The 15,878-nt window shown below is 36.8% G+C and overlaps 1 protein-coding gene and 1 long non-coding RNA gene across 2 annotated transcripts in view; one reads left to right on the forward strand and one right to left on the reverse strand.

Annotated features, from left to right (window-relative positions):
- Window positions 1-4,254, reverse strand: part of LOC144976132 (uncharacterized) — a 14,932-nt gene extending 10,678 nt beyond the window's left edge. Inside the window, exon 1 of the mRNA XM_078920313.1 lies at window positions 3,047-4,254. Within this exon, the coding sequence (XP_078776439.1) occupies window positions 3,047-3,550 (504 nt within the window). The 5' untranslated portion in view covers window positions 3,551-4,254. The remainder of the gene's footprint in view (window positions 1-3,046) is intronic.
- The window catches only part of LOC144977564 (uncharacterized), a 248,304-nt gene that overhangs the window by 179,491 nt on the left and 52,935 nt on the right, over window positions 1-15,878 (forward strand). The gene's annotated exons all lie outside the window — the stretch shown is intronic.

The following is a 15,878-nucleotide window of genomic DNA, read 5'->3' on the forward strand; positions in this document are numbered from 1 at the left end:
CACGCCTATCTATTTGATCGCACTGATGCTCACGACATTTCATTTCTTGCTGATTTGATTCCAAACGTGTTTATATAAGTAAGTCACCTCAATCGATCTAGCTCACTTTGCGGCGCTGAACTGCGGCTGACGCCTGGGTTATTCTAGTCTTCCCTTGGAATAGACCCTTGAGACAATTTTCCCCTATCGGATGAATAAAGAGACTTTTTTTTATTGATAGCATGCGCTTGTGTGTGTGTGTGTGTGTGTGTGTGTTTGTGTGTATATTTAAAATATAAATTGTCACTCACATTATATGGCCAAGACGTTCGTTTCTGTGGCTTTCGTCCACGTCTTCAGTCGGCATAATCTGTATATATATATACACACACATATAATACATTCTCACTAAGGTGTATTAACCTGACTATAAACGATCATCGTTACACACAGTTTTGTGTGTTGGTCCTTAGCCAAGCGCATACTCTCAATAAAAAAAGTCTCTTTATTCATCCGATAGGGGAAATTTGTCTCTAGGGTCTATTCCAAGGGAAGACTAGAATAACCCAGGCGTCAGCCGCAGTTCAGCGCCGCAAAGTGTGCTATATCGATCGAGGTGACTTACTTGCTCAAGGCCACATAATGAGGCAGGTAGTCGAAATTTTGGGTATGAACCAAAGACCGTATCACAGAGCCATTAACACTTGAAGCGTTTCATAATCTAAAGGTCATAAGTCCTTGTAACGGTCACGCCTATTTGATCGCACTGATGCTCACGACAAACGTGTTATATATATATATATATATATATTCCCTTTATTCATCCGTTAGGGGATTTTTGTCTCTGGGGTCATTTCCATGGGGATACAAGAATAACCCAGGCGTCAACCGCAGTTCAGCGCTGCAAAGGGAACTAGATCGAGGTGACTGAGTAGGCGACTTTCAAAACGTCCAAAGTCACATCCTGATAGAAAATGAGTTAACAATCTCAAGTTATTTTTTTTTAAAACTCCATAGAATCGCCAGAGAAAATATTTGGAGTTGCCAAACACCCAGGGTATTGTTCTATGAGGCACACAAGACACGTATTTTCCTCTTTAAGTCAATAAATAAACGACACAAAATTCGGGTTTTCTTCGAATGATGGAAACGGGACTGTACTTAGTGCCTTTTGAAAGTCATCTACTCATTTGCTCAAGGCCACACAATGAGGCAGGTAGTCGAACTCGGTACCTTTTGGGTATGTGGGGGGAGGGGGGGGGGGGGACTATGGATCAAACAAGGAAAAACAAAATATCATGGCTGTCGAAAAAAAAAACACGAGGAGGAGGAGGAGGAAGAAGAAGAGGGGAAAGGCGGCAAAATTGAAGATGAAGAGTAGAGAGAGGAAATAAATAATGAGACAAATTTAAAAATATCGAGATTGTCCTGACTTAGGGTGACCTGGCTTGGATACACGCCACAGAATAGAGAACGTGAAGGACAAATAATAATAAGATACATTCCCAAGTAGCCAAGTTCAAGGTATTGAATTGAATGTTGACATGTTGAGGGAAGCAAGCGTTTAACTGAATATTTATGAACGAAAATACAAGGGCATAATAACATGCTTTGATGGAAACTGGAAACCGTGTCTATGATAATATAACGCAAGGCTAAAAACAAGCAGCAATTTTTTAACCAGTTAACTGACGTACTCTGGAAAAACGTGTATTTAACAAATTTGGCCAGAAAACTCGTCCTTCAAATATCGATCGATTTAAATGACCCTTATCTTGGCAAACACTCTCAAACCTGGGACTTTGCGAAGTCCCAGGTTTGAGAGTTTTTGCCAAGATGAGGGTCATTTAAATCAATCAATATGATTTGAAGAATGGGTTTTCTGACCAAATTTTTAAATACATTTTTTTCCAGCCACAAAATCTCAAAAATTACCTTGAACTCGCCAAATCGTCTTACAGATGGGACTACAGAAGAGTTTTAGATGTAATCCCTTCTGATTAATTAGGAGTTTCCTTAAGCTATCGAAAGGAAAGTTTTCTGACAAATAATAATAATATAATAATAATAAATGGCATTTATATAGCGCTTTACCCCGTTGTCACAGGCTCTAAGCGCTTTACAGTGATATAAAACAAAACATATTACAGTGAGACAAGTGTGAAGGAAACGTGATACGAATTCAATTTAACAACAACAAAATATGAAAATAATATTGCAACATTATGACGTAAAAAGATAAAACTTTAAGCGAGATTTGAACGTTGTCAACGAATCCGAGCATCTCACGTGTGACGGGAGAGAGTTCCAAAAATGGGGGGCCGAAAATTGAAAAGACTGTTCACCTATTTTACGCAATGGCTTAGGTTTGACAAGGATTGATTGGTCATTGCTTGACCTCAAGTTTCTATTGGGGACATATATGTTTAGAAGGTCTTTAATATAGGAGGGACTGTTCGTGCTCAGGGATTTGTAGACAACAGTACAAATCTTATAGGCAACTCTTTTTTCAACAGGAAGCCAATGTAACTCACGGAGAAGAAGAGTTGCTGACGGGTATTTTTTGTTATTGCGTACAATGAGCCTGGCTGCGTTATTTTGAGCAACCTGAAGTTTGCTAATTTTGTCTTTAGTTAAATTCGCAAAAAATATAAAAATAGTGTGAAAATGTAATTTAATCAGAATAAAGTAATAATGATGACCAGATCAATGGAGGGAGGATAAAGATCAGAATAAAAAAAATTAAAAATTGAGCTTTATATAGCGCAATATCCACTAAATGTGCTCAAAGCGCTTTACAATGGGTCCCTAGTCAACAGCAACATTTAACATGTAGGACGGGACATGACGCCTGTTAGGCGATATTACAATTTTTCGGACAAAGACAACGCTGTTAACGGCCAGGTACTGATTTTACACCTGAGTAGGGTGAGAGAATGTGAGTAAAGAACCCTTTCCAAGGACTCAACTATGCGCCGAGCGCGAGGCTCGAACCCAGGACCTTCCGATCAGAAAACGAGTGTCATACCACTAGACCACATAGCCGCACAATAGATAGTAAACATACCTCAATTATGTTCTCCAAGTTCTCCGAGATAGCCGATGACGTCATCAAACTTGTAGCCAAATCAGCAGGAGCCGACACCGTTGACAGCGACATCACATCTCCATCGCTTCCGCCTCCACCCATACCGGATGACGTCATGGCGCATGCGGACTTGTTCTGTTGCTGTTGCTGTTGGGTTGGCCGGAAGTAACCCCAGACAGCATCGGAGAGGAGTCCAGCAATATTCTTCACGATGTCTTCGAAAACACTGGTCGAACTCCCTCCAGCGTTGCCGAGTCTCCCAGCCGCCTCATTACCGCTATGATGTGTAACGGCAGCTTTATCTAACGACGTAGACATTTCTTCATTATTACTCTTGTCAAAATTCCGAACTGGGTTGACTTTATCCACGCCATTTTCCTTTTTCTTTTCCACGTCGTCATCTTTATTGCTTTCAGCTTCGTCATCAGTGGACGGGGCGCTGACACCGGCACTGCACTTACCATATCGACCCCACAACGACATTTTCTGACGGGGTATTGACTAGAATCACCACTTCATCAATCTATAAATCATTTCAACGAAATTAACGTCATTAACATCATTCATATTTAAATTTAGGTCTTTCATTGTTAAGTGAAACATCTTTGTAAATTATACATCATTCCAACGAAATTAGCGTCACTAACATCATTCATATCTAAATTTAGGTCTTTCATTGTTAAGTGAAACATCTTTGTAAATTATAAATAATTCCAACGAAATTAGCGTCACTAACATCACTCATATCTAAATTTAGGTCTTTCATTGTTAAGTGAAACATCTTTGTAAATTATAAATCATTCCAACGAAATTAGCGTCACTAACATGATTCATAATTAAATTTAGGTCTTTCATAGTTAAGTGAAACATCTTTGTCTGAAAAGTCCAATACAAACCATCATATTTCTGGAGGATTTTATTTCTCTGTATGTATGAATGGTTATAATATTGTTATACTGCAGTGACCATAGTTTATTTAAAGTAAGATATATCTTTGTTGGAAAATTCCAATTTGGATTTTCTCTCTCTCTCTCTCTCTCTCTCTCTCTCTCTTTCTCTCTCTCTCTCTCTCTCTCTCTCTCTCTCTCTCTCTCTCCTTCAATTTACGAGTGTTTATTTTGTTATAACACAGTGAACTTCGTTTATGGTATTACTAAGTACAATATCTTAAAACTGAAATTCCAATACGAATAATATGAGTAGTATAGGGCTTTTTGTTTTGTTTTTCTTCCTCTATTTCTGCGTTTTCATAGTGTTACATTTTACTTATAGAGAGCTTCCTCATATTTTTTTTTGGGGGGGGGGGGGGGTACATTTTACGAGTACATCACCTGCTACGCACATTCAACATTCCATTGCACGAATAGCGACTCCTTATATTTCTTTTTAATATAAAATTACGGATGTGCCAAATGAAGATAGATTATCAGATATTATGATAATTTCCGTACATTATCTGAAAACAACAATCTCTTGCACACAACTAACTGTGCAAGGTAACAAATGGAATTGGAGCCAGTTTTTATTTCGTGAAGCTCGGTGATATGAAATCTTGAATGTAGAGTTCTTTCGCTACCTTCATCCTTCGATGTTGATAACAGCAGCTGCTCTGTTTATCTGGAATAGACAAAAGAAAGGAATGTAAAGGGGATTAGATATGTCATATATCATTTATGTCAAGCTTGTGTATTTATCTTTTTACTAAATCATTGCCAAATGCTTTGTAGCTTTATTGCTGGTGGTGTTGGGGTGGTGATGGTTGTAGTAGTAGTTTTAGTAGTAGTAGTAGTAGTAGTAGTAGTAGTAGTAGTAGTAGTAGTAGTAGTAGTAGTAGTAGTAGTAGTAGTAGTAGTAGTTAGTGTAGTAGTATGTAGTAGTAGTAGTAGTATAGTAGTAGTAGTAGTAGTGTAGTAGTAGTAGTAGTAGTAGTAGTATAGTAGTAGTAGTATAGTAGTAGTAGTAGTAGTAGTAGGTAGTAGTATAGTAGTAGTAGTAGTAGTAGTAGTTAGTAGTAGTGTAGTTAGTAGTAGTAGTAGTAGTAGTAGTAGTAGTAGTAGTAGTAGTAGTAGTAGTAGTAGTAGTAGTAGTTGTTGTTGTTGTTGTTGTTGTCCTTGGGGTCAGTCGGTACGATGTAACCTTGTCGTTGTTAAAACTCCTACTCCTACATTAAAAGGAAGTCATGTTTTCTCCAAACCTATTTCATAATCATAATGTTAAAATCTCGGTGTGTTCTTATGACCGATATTTATATTATTATTGTTGTGTTTGTGTGAGGGGGGAGGGACAGCAGGTAATAATACAGTTACAGTCCCTTGCCAAATGGGTGTTCTTCGACTACTCTACAAAAATGACAATTTGACACCAAAAATGTTAGATGTGTTCATACGCATCAAAAGATTATTTTAGATGGCCAATCAGAAGTCTTTTCAACCTGTATTTAAGCCAATAAAATGAGTGAAAATATTATGCAATCGTTGAATAATATTTTTTTATTCAACGGCTTCGAAACATCATTCAATGATTACATTTTACTAAGAAATGAATGATAGGGTTTTCCAATGGGGGGGATGGAATAATCTTCTTTAACCCTCTCCATACCAACTATAGGAAAATTGTCACATTCGTTACGATACAACCAACATTTTTCTCATTCAAATTTCTTCTGGTTATCATAAAATATAAAGAAAATGAACAGCATGTTTTACTAAAGAAATTATGTATCGCAAGAACCTTACTGCTATTGGGAATGAGATTAGCGGAAGAGTAGCGTCCCTTGATTGGACGTCACCTTACAGAGAGAACGTCAACATGGTTTTGCGCATGCGTCTCTCTCGTCCTGGCTTTCGGTGAAGTGTCTCCGGAAGTGAGGACTAGAGACGCATGCGCACAACCAACAGGACGTTCTCTCTCTAATAACTTTTCCGCCGGTGACTTCAAATCAAGGGACGCTACTCTTCCGCTAATCTCATTCCCTAATGTATCTGAGTGATAAAAAATATATTAAGGAGAGAGTTAACACCCTTGGCTTGCTGGTAGACATGGCAACAAATCTAACCAAGGCTAATCACTTAAAATACTTACATTTCAAAAATTTATTCGTTATTTTTGCCGCTTCTTTCTTCGTCTAGCTTTTACATACGAGACCCATCGTCTCAAAATGGTATTATGTCGGAACGAATCAGATGCTTAAAAGCCGAATTAAATGTTTAACTGGTCAAAAATATAAATTTCTGGCATTAGCACCCTAAAATATGGTGTCCATTCTCCTCAATAAAACATATAAACTCAACACAAGTCTCATATTTCTGGCTATAAATTCAATTTTCAACATCCTAACCATCCCTTCTTAATACCGTTTTGAGGCGAAGGGTCACATATGTTTCTTTTTTTTTTTAAGTAAGAATACCCGGGTCTCCGATTCTATATTTGCTTGCTAAGACAGGACGGGTAATTTCTGTTGACACGGGGTATCTATGTACAACGGGGTTATAGACATTTTCTGCTGGAAAGCCAAGGCGAGGCGATGTCGTGTGATGAAACCGTCGAAAATTAAAAAAAATAATAATAATGTTTGCTCGAGAAAACTTAATGAAGTTATGCGTTTCGGTAAAAAAAAAAATAATTGAGCTTTATATAGCGCAATATCCACTAATGTGCTCAAAGCGCTTTACAAGGGGTCCCTGGCCAACAGCAACATTTAACATGTAGGACGGGACATGACGCCTATTAGACGAAATTACAAATTTTCGGACAAAGAAATCGCTGTTAACGGTCAGGTACTCAATTTACACCTGAGTACGGTGAGAGAATGTGAGTAAAGAGCCTTTTCCAAGGACTCAACTATGCGCCGAGCGCGAGGCTCGAACCCAGGACCTTCCGATCCGAAAGCGAGTGTCATACCACTAGACCACATAGCCGCACACAAAAAAAAAAACTCACAACATCCGCCATCCGGCTATAACAAAAAACAAAACTATGTATGACCTTAACGTTATAGACTTTAGTGAAAACGTATCATTAAAATGGTTGTCTAAAACAATAACAAAGAGCTGAGTGACGTCAATTTCGTTCCTTCTATAGCTTGACATGACCTGAATTGCTAACTTTATGTGATCAATCGCATGGAAAGCGCTTTGATTACGTCTAGTGAATATTGCGCTATATAAAAGCTCAATTTTTAAAAACTCTACTTCTATGAGAGGAATAATATTATTACATGGACTATGTAGACTTTTTAGTCTGTGCGGCTATGTGGTCTTGTCGTATGACACTCGCTTTCGGATCGGAAGGTACTGGGTTCGAGCCTCGCGCTCGGCGCATAGTTTAGTCCTTGGAAAAGGCTCGCTTATTCACATTCTCTCACCGTACTCAGGTGTAAAATGAGTACCTGGCCGTTAACAGCGTTTCTCTGTCCGAAAAAAAATTGCAATATCCCCTAACAGGCGTCATGTCTCGTTTTACGTGTTACGTGTTGCTGTTGGTCAGGGACCCCTTGTAAAGCACTTTGAGCACGTTCAATGGATATTGCGCTATATAAAAGCTCAAGTTTGTTATGTAGACTTTTTAGTATTAATATGATATAGTCTGCAGCCAGGGCAAATCGTACTGTTTGAACTAATGTTTTGTGTTTACTTTAAAAAACAAGGTCGGCTTTGAGTTTACATGAATGTGAACTTAATGTACTGTAAGTATGAGAAAGAGTGATGACGAGAGGGTTGGAGAGGAAAAGGGGGGAGAGGAGGGGGAACTGCCAGAGAGTGTGTCATTTTGTGGGGAGAGAGAGTAAGAGAGAGAGAGAGAGAGAGAGAGAGAGAGAGAGAGAGGGGGGGGGAGTATAGGAGAGTTTATTGTAAGATAGAGAACGTTTGTATTTATATATTGGGGGGGAGGGGGGGGGGTGCGGTTAGCTGTTCGTGTTTTTGTGGAAAGAGAGGGAAAGGGGAGGGGGGGGGGTGGATAAAGAGAGATATCTTAGGAATAGAGAGATAGAAAGAGAGCGAGAAAGAGAGATATATATAAATAGAGAGAGAAAGAGAGAGAGAGAGAGAGAGAGAGAGAGAGAGAGAGAGAGAGAGAGAGAGATAAAGCGATAGAGAGATAGGGAGCGAGCACTGAAAAGAGCAACGCAATATTGTTAAAAGATTAAAAGCCCTCACCATTTTTCATTTTCACGATAGCCTCTAAAACTCAATCGATCAGTTTGAAATGATCGGCTTCCAATCTAACGCGTTTCCTCTCTGCATTACGAACTCAAGGTCATTCCCATTAACGATGCCCATAATATACGAGCCGGTGGCGGGTGGGGGGGGGGTGCATCTCAATTGACTTCTACTACTACTACTACTACTACTACTACTACTACTACTACTACTACTACTACTACTACTACTACTACTCCTCCTCCTACTACTACTACTACTACTACTACTACTACTACTACTACTACTACTACTACTACTACTACTGCTGCTGCTGCTGCTGCTGCTACTACTACTACTACTACTACTACTACTACTACTACTACTACTACTACTACTACTACTACTACTACTACGACGACGACGACTACAACTAGGTAGCTGGATATACATTGCCAAAAGTAAAGATGACAAAAAGAGCAAATGTTCACACCACTAAATTAGTATTCTACAGCTATTTCAACAATTGATGTGGATTAATTTGAAATGTAAAGTGTTGAAAGGTAAACATTGTGTCGTCCTTTTATCTATGTATTCTAAATGTCATTGAATAGCTATTGTTGAATCTTGTCATTCGAATGAGTAGTAGACCATAGCTGTTTAACTTTCTAGATCCTGGCGTTTATTCTTCATCAGGAATCGCCATTTAAATATGAAATTCATGGATCACAAACATGGTCCCGGGTTTGAGAGCTTTTGTCAAAATGAGGGTAATTTATATCAATCGACATTTGAAGGACGAGTTTTCTGGCCACATTTTTAGACAAGAGTTTTCCAGACTACCGCAGTTAGCAGGTTAAGGAGAACGTCCAGTTAAAAATATTAAAAAACAGATTCTTTAACAGTAATTGCATATAATCAATCCACTATAATTATCCTAAAACAAACTAAGTCAGATAGGGTGAACTGTATTGATCTGTTATGCAAATTACAATTATACATAGTACCCACTTTCTTCCGAAATCAATTTATGACCCAGTCCCAACACCGTGGTTCAAACCAAGAGAGCTTTTGACCCCATTAACACCAAAGTTAACGACTTAACCCTCTCCTTACCACCCATAGGAAAATCGTCACATTCGTTACGATGCAACCAACATTTTCTCATTAAGATATCCTTTGTACATCACAAATTATAAATAAAATACTTTGTTGTAGCGATAAAAAATAGACAATGGACAATATTATGTATGGATTGTATTGTTTCTTTTTTGTTTGTGTTGTTTTGGGTGTAATGTTTTGGGAAAAATCTAAAAATAGCTAGTAATGAAAGAGTTAATATACAAACATATTTTCCTAGCCGATCATAGTGGCATTTAAGCAGGGGCGGCGATGAAATATATACAGAGGAGTCGTTACTGTTGTTCCTTGTATGTTTGTTTCTATCGTATTTGTGTAGCCCTAGTTGATGAATACTAATACAAAAATATATTGTTCGTTTCTCTTGCACCTGAGGTGGCGCTTGTAATTGCAACCCATTAAGGGGAGAGTCCACTAAAATCAAACGAAACAACGCGATTTTCAGACAGTTTAGTTTTAAAATTGTAGTAGTAGTAGTAGTAGTAGTAGTAGTAGTAGTAGTAGTAGTAGTAGTAGTAGTAGTAGTAGTAGTAGTAGTAGTAGTAGTAGTAGTATTGTAGTAGTAGTAGTAGTAGTAGTAGTAGTAGTAGTAGTAGTAGTAGTATTTGTAGTAGTAGTAGTAGTAGTAGTAGTAGTAGTAGTAGTAGTAGTAGTAGTAGTAGTAGTGATGGTAGTGGTAGTAATAGTAGTAGTCGTAGTAGTAGTATAGTAGTAGTAGTTGTTGTAGTATAGTGGTATTATAACGCGTTTGGGTTATTTTAGTCTTTAGAACAATATTCGTGCAAAAGGACACAAAAGGACGGATAGATTTATACTTAGTTTAGAGCCTGTAGCTCTTTTGGGTCCCAATTGGCTTGGAAATAGAGAAATAGTTACAAGTTGATTAAAGCAACAATATATCCTTGAATCCTACCTGAAGCCATCGAAGCTCTCTCTCTCTCTCTCTCTCTCTCTCTCTCTCTCTCTCTCTATATATATATATATATATATATATATATATATATATATATATGTATTAATACCGGATAGGGAGACTTTTGGTACCCCTATTAGTTCATTTTACAGTACTTTACCAATAGGGAGACCAAAATCCGGTCCCCCTATTGATTTGACCTCTAGCACATTCACTTTTCTATTTTTAGTTTAAAGTTGTCAACCCAACCGTCAAGGATATATAATTGTAAATCATAGTATTGAAGTTATTTGTTAAACACCACAGTAAGAAGAGTTATGCCTAAATTTTCACGTTGGTCAATAAGGTGACCGCCTGAAAAAAGTACAATAGGGGTACCAGTGTTTTCATCGATATATTTCAATAGTGAGGCAATATATCTTTCCGAAATTTTCTCTAAAATTCTAGAGCATTATATGGATTTTTATAGTAATGAAAACCTAATATAAAATTGTGTGAAAGTTGATGAACTGAGGAATGAACAAGATATACGAATTATAATCTATTTTTAGAAACAGATTTATCGAATCTTGGTCCGGATTCTTATCTTGGTGACAAGAGACAAGCAAACATAGTAACTCTTTTTTTCGTGAAACGTATGTTTAGTCAATTTCGCGCATAAAGAGGCACTCGGCACTCACTCACTCCGCAAGTCAGTAGTAGGTAGGTGGTTATCAGTTATCAGCTTTAATTCTTAGTCAAACGCTTCATCAAACCCATTATTGAGTAGCATGTTGATGCCTGATGCCAGTTGAAGCCATCTCGACGTCGTGAAATGGAGCATCTTCTGTCATAGCAGTAGAATCGTCAGATGCCGCATTTAAATCCTCCATTCCAGGCGTTGCTGTTGCCATATCGATCTTCGAAATGATTTGGTCTAGATGTCAAGTTGACCCGTTCTATGTCTGAAGAGATTTTAAAGTGCAATACCTAACATTATATCTTGATCTACAAAAGAGTCTTTTTAAATGAACCGCTGTGTTTCTATATTTTTCAAGAACCAATGATTATCTGATAACCACTGACAATTGACTTGCGGAGAGAGTGGCCGACGGACGTCCTCTCTATAGCCGCAAGTATTTTTTCGTCACTTGCTGAGTTCCAAACTAGACGTCTATGGCATCGTGGGGTAAATTGATGCTGGAGGCATCATTGAAGAGACACCGAGATAATTTAAATGGTAAGTTATTGGCCATTCTTATTACATCACTGTTGATTTAAGATTTTCAATAGGGTAGACATCACAATCACACACACACCGATTGATGATTGTCACTTGTCAGTCAGTCATTTGGAAGTGGAGTCAGATAATTCGGGAACTTCTGTAGACTGTAGATTCACACTAGTGAGTAAGATCTGTCGTTTACTACTACTACTACTACTACTACCACTACTACTTTTAGTTTTAGCTTTATCCAACTCAACACTTCTCGTGTTTATTTTATTTTGGCAAAACTAGAATGGATTTTTGAAAAGAATATAAAATAATTTAAACTTAAACCTGTCTTTGCATCTTGCTTTATGCATACAGTATGCCATATCACAGCCATCACAAAATCATAGTTTAATGTTGAGAATATGCTATTTCTTTTGTAACTTCAGATCAGAGAGATTTGAGCTTTAAAAATCCTGAAAAATGTCTTGCTGTCAATCCAGACAACCCTTTTGATGTGATCTATGATGTTAATGGTAAGAATGTAATTTGATGAGGAAATGAATAACATTTAGGTACACATAGTTTGCTTTTTTTTTTTTTTTTTTTTTTTTTGAGTCATGATGTGTAATACTATTACAGTCCACTCCGGATAATTGCAACTCGTTTAATCGCAACTTTCGGTTAATCACAATATTTCCTAAGCAATGGAAATAATTCTATATAAAAGTCACTGGTTAATTGCAACAAACTTCGGTTTTTTAAAAAGTGGTAAATTCAAGAAATCAAACAGTATATCATGATTAAATTTCATCATGGATGAAATCGTGACAGGTTGAAGAATCGAGAGTGAGCAGGATTTAATGCTACAGTAGTGTGTCACCACTCTGTTAGAGTCGAAAGAGGGCGGGGCTCTGCAGTATGGGTTTGTGACGTCATCGGTGGCCATTAAATAGAAGAGGGGTGGGGCTGGTCATAATCTTGACAACAGGTTATAAATGACAGTTATAAAGAGAGACTGAGCGATATCCTTTGTTTTAGGATTAACAACTGTGCATTGTGACCAACGAGTTTGGTGAGAGCTTATTGTCTCTCATTAAGGCTAATCTCTTTAACTCTGACAAATGTTGAATTGTTGAGAAAAAAGATTGAAACTTCTTCCAATCTGAATAAGATATCGGCTTGCTTCATAGCTGCTTTTGGTTGACAAATCTACACGGGGCTGCCATATGGTTTTTGTTTCAATCAAATTGCTCTGTATGTGGTGGACTAAGAATATTATTTACTGGTTTGAGTTGACAATAAATGTGTAAAATGTTGAAATAGTGGACAGGAAACTGAATTTCGGTTAATCCAACATTTTCGATGATCCCAAGGTATTGCGATTATCCTAAGTGGACTGTACCTGAATCTTGAACGAAAAACTATCATATGGATATGATTATAGACAGATTGGTTTCTGGAATTATATTTCCGTCCTCCCTTGCCAACTCTGACGTTCTTGAAATTTAAAAGAAAATAGCCAGAAGGTTTCGGACTTAATTTTCTTTTTTTTTCCAAAGGACAATAGTCATAAGGTAAATAATTTTTAAAAAATCCTTTTACAGCACAAGATGGCATGATTTTTTGTTTAAGAGTTTAGAGAAAAACTTGCACATGATAGTCTTCAGCTTTTTTTTTGTTGTTTTTATTTTCTATATAGACTCCAACTCAGAGCCTGAAAGTGATGCAGAACAAAGTTCCATATCACATGATTCATTTGTGGTAAGTATGTACATTAAAATAAAATCATAACATTTGTATAGCGTTTATCCACAGTTGGCACCATGCTCAAAATGCTTCACATCAACATATTTTGTGGTGGACAAAACACATTTGCCACAAAAGATGAGACCTGCAGTCTGTTAGGCGCAATACAATATTTCAGGACAAGGACAACACTGTTTTACACCAGTGAGATCTCCTAGTTTTTTGTTGTTAAAAATTTTTCTTTGCAGTGGACTTCGCCAACAATAACACTATTTTAAACCTTCCTCGTTATATTTTGAAGTGATATTCATTGATGAGCCATTCACATTTGAAGTCGTTTGTTTTTTTATTTGACAAAATGTGAAAATGATGCGTTTCCAGGAAAAATTAAAATAGCTTCTGTTGGGATTATACTTTTGATCTCGCATTTTGTCCAAATTCTCTTGCATCGTAATGTTTATCAACTTTTTTTGTTAACTATATTGCAGTTGCAAGGTTAGGAAGTTCATATTGTTGCAATGACAACCGTTTATATGTCCAGAATCGTAGTGATATAAAAAATTGTTTTGTAGTTGTTGGTCCTGGTGTAGGATTTAAAGAGTTGGTTAAAAACGGTTTACTGAAACCCTGGTTGGTGTATCTATATTTATCCAAGCACAGTTGAACATATTAAATACTTAGACAATATGTCTGCCTTTCTCAACTCTTTTTTATTATACTTGCATTATTAACCAGCTAATTGTTTAGTTGGATTATTAAACAATGGCTCTTCATGTTTATTGTCAACATGAATAAATTGATTGATCTGTCATCTTTTCCACAAAATATACAGGGTCCCGATTTTGTTGCTGACTCCGAGTCTGATTCCTCTACGTACTCTGTGAGGTACCCAATGCTGAGTACATCATTGTCTTTGGAACCTAGTGCTCATTCCCCAACTCAGTCAGAGCCTCATCCACAACTATCACAGACTGAACCTCGTTGCCAGTCTGGGACCCAGGTTCAACCCGAATGCTATACACTTGCAAACCAACGTGTTACGTGCAATGGTGAGTCATTTTTTTGTCATTCTTCTCCTTTGATATTTGTGGGATCAATTTTAATTTACCCATTCCTTTTAAAAGAAAACTTCCACCCCCTCCATGGTGCTGCATTTGTGTTATTGCATTTTTTTTCTGTTTTGGCAGTGCTGCGTCGCAAAATACGCTACCATTTACATAACAAGCACAAATCCAAATTTGATAGGGTGGACATCTTAGAATCTGAAACCCCAATGTGTGAGTGATATCAGTGAAACCAGCCATAAAAATGTTCATGTTTATTTTATTGGGGTTTTTTTTTTGTCTGTAATAGACTTAAATTGCTTGTATTGTAAGTGTTAAAATGGTTTTTTTGTTACAACCCATCTATATATTAAAACTGTTTCTTTGTATTTCTATGATGCTTAAGGCTTTTTTTTCACAGACCAGCTGGAAACTTAACGAGAATCAGAGTAGATAACATTTTTATTAATCTTGCAACCTAAACAGTATATGATGATTGGGAGCATTTAAAGAAAAGCACATTTTCTTTTTAATTTGTCGGTACTAAAATTATACTTTGATAATGCCTGCTGTGCTACAAACCCTTTTGACTTCCAGGTTCAATATTTTTCTTTATTCTAAAATTCTTGGGTTTCCTTTCAATGACAACTGAGATCATTAAAATTCAGCTCACAACATGATGTGTGTAGATTTGATGAAAACATATGTTCGAGTTGAGAAGCAGTGTTCACGAACTTGCTGATCGTTTTTACTAGCATTTATTTTCCTAACTTACCTGTATCAATTAACAAAGGCAAGACTCAAATATTTTCTATCTGAACAGTGTGTTTGTTATTGAAATATTTCCGGCATATACATGTCATATTTCATTCCCACAAAATATAAATCAGGATTAAGTTGTCTGGGCATCAGCATCGTTCAGGCAGTTGGGGGGAAGTCTTTAAGGAATTAATGAAGCCGATGCTCAACCGGTCTGGAGGACGTTTGATTGATGTCGGCTGTTTGTTCTGCCAGCCGGTGATGTTTTCTCACTCCCTCAATGACAAAGAAAGTCATTGTTATGACTATGAACTATAGTCTATTATTACTTTTGTTACTATATTAATTGTTACTTATAGCCGCTACTGTTATTATTATTATTATTATTATTATTATTATTATTATTATTATTATTATTATTATTATTATTATTATTATTATTATTATTATTATTATTATTATTATTATGATATTGCCTTCATTGCATTCTATTACTATTATTGATATAATTAATTTCTGATTGTTGTAAATAATTTATGTGAATTGAATTTTGTCGATTGGCCAAGGGCCTACAATAAACTTAAATGAAATGTTAGTCTTTGGATAGGACTTGGGTCTATTCTTGATTGCTTTTCCGCCTGGGACGAGTGAAGCATTTGGAGTAAATTTTGTTGCTCAACGTAAAAAACATGACGCTTACCATTCCGCTGATACTGATACCTCCAAGGGGTGGTTGGGGAAAAACCTAAAATTCTTTTGACATTCTGTCTGATTTTTCGCTGAAACAACAAAGGACAATCTATGTATTCAGATGAGACTTCAATGTGTTACTATTCCGATTTATGTTCATATTTTGATTATAATGAAGAGGGAACCC

The sequence above is a fragment of the Berghia stephanieae genome, chromosome 7, assembly GCF_034508935.2.
Source record: "Berghia stephanieae isolate SIO BIC M18660-M18661 chromosome 7, UCSD_Bste_1.3, whole genome shotgun sequence".
Classification (NCBI taxonomy): domain Eukaryota; kingdom Metazoa; phylum Mollusca; class Gastropoda; order Nudibranchia; family Aeolidiidae; genus Berghia; species Berghia stephanieae.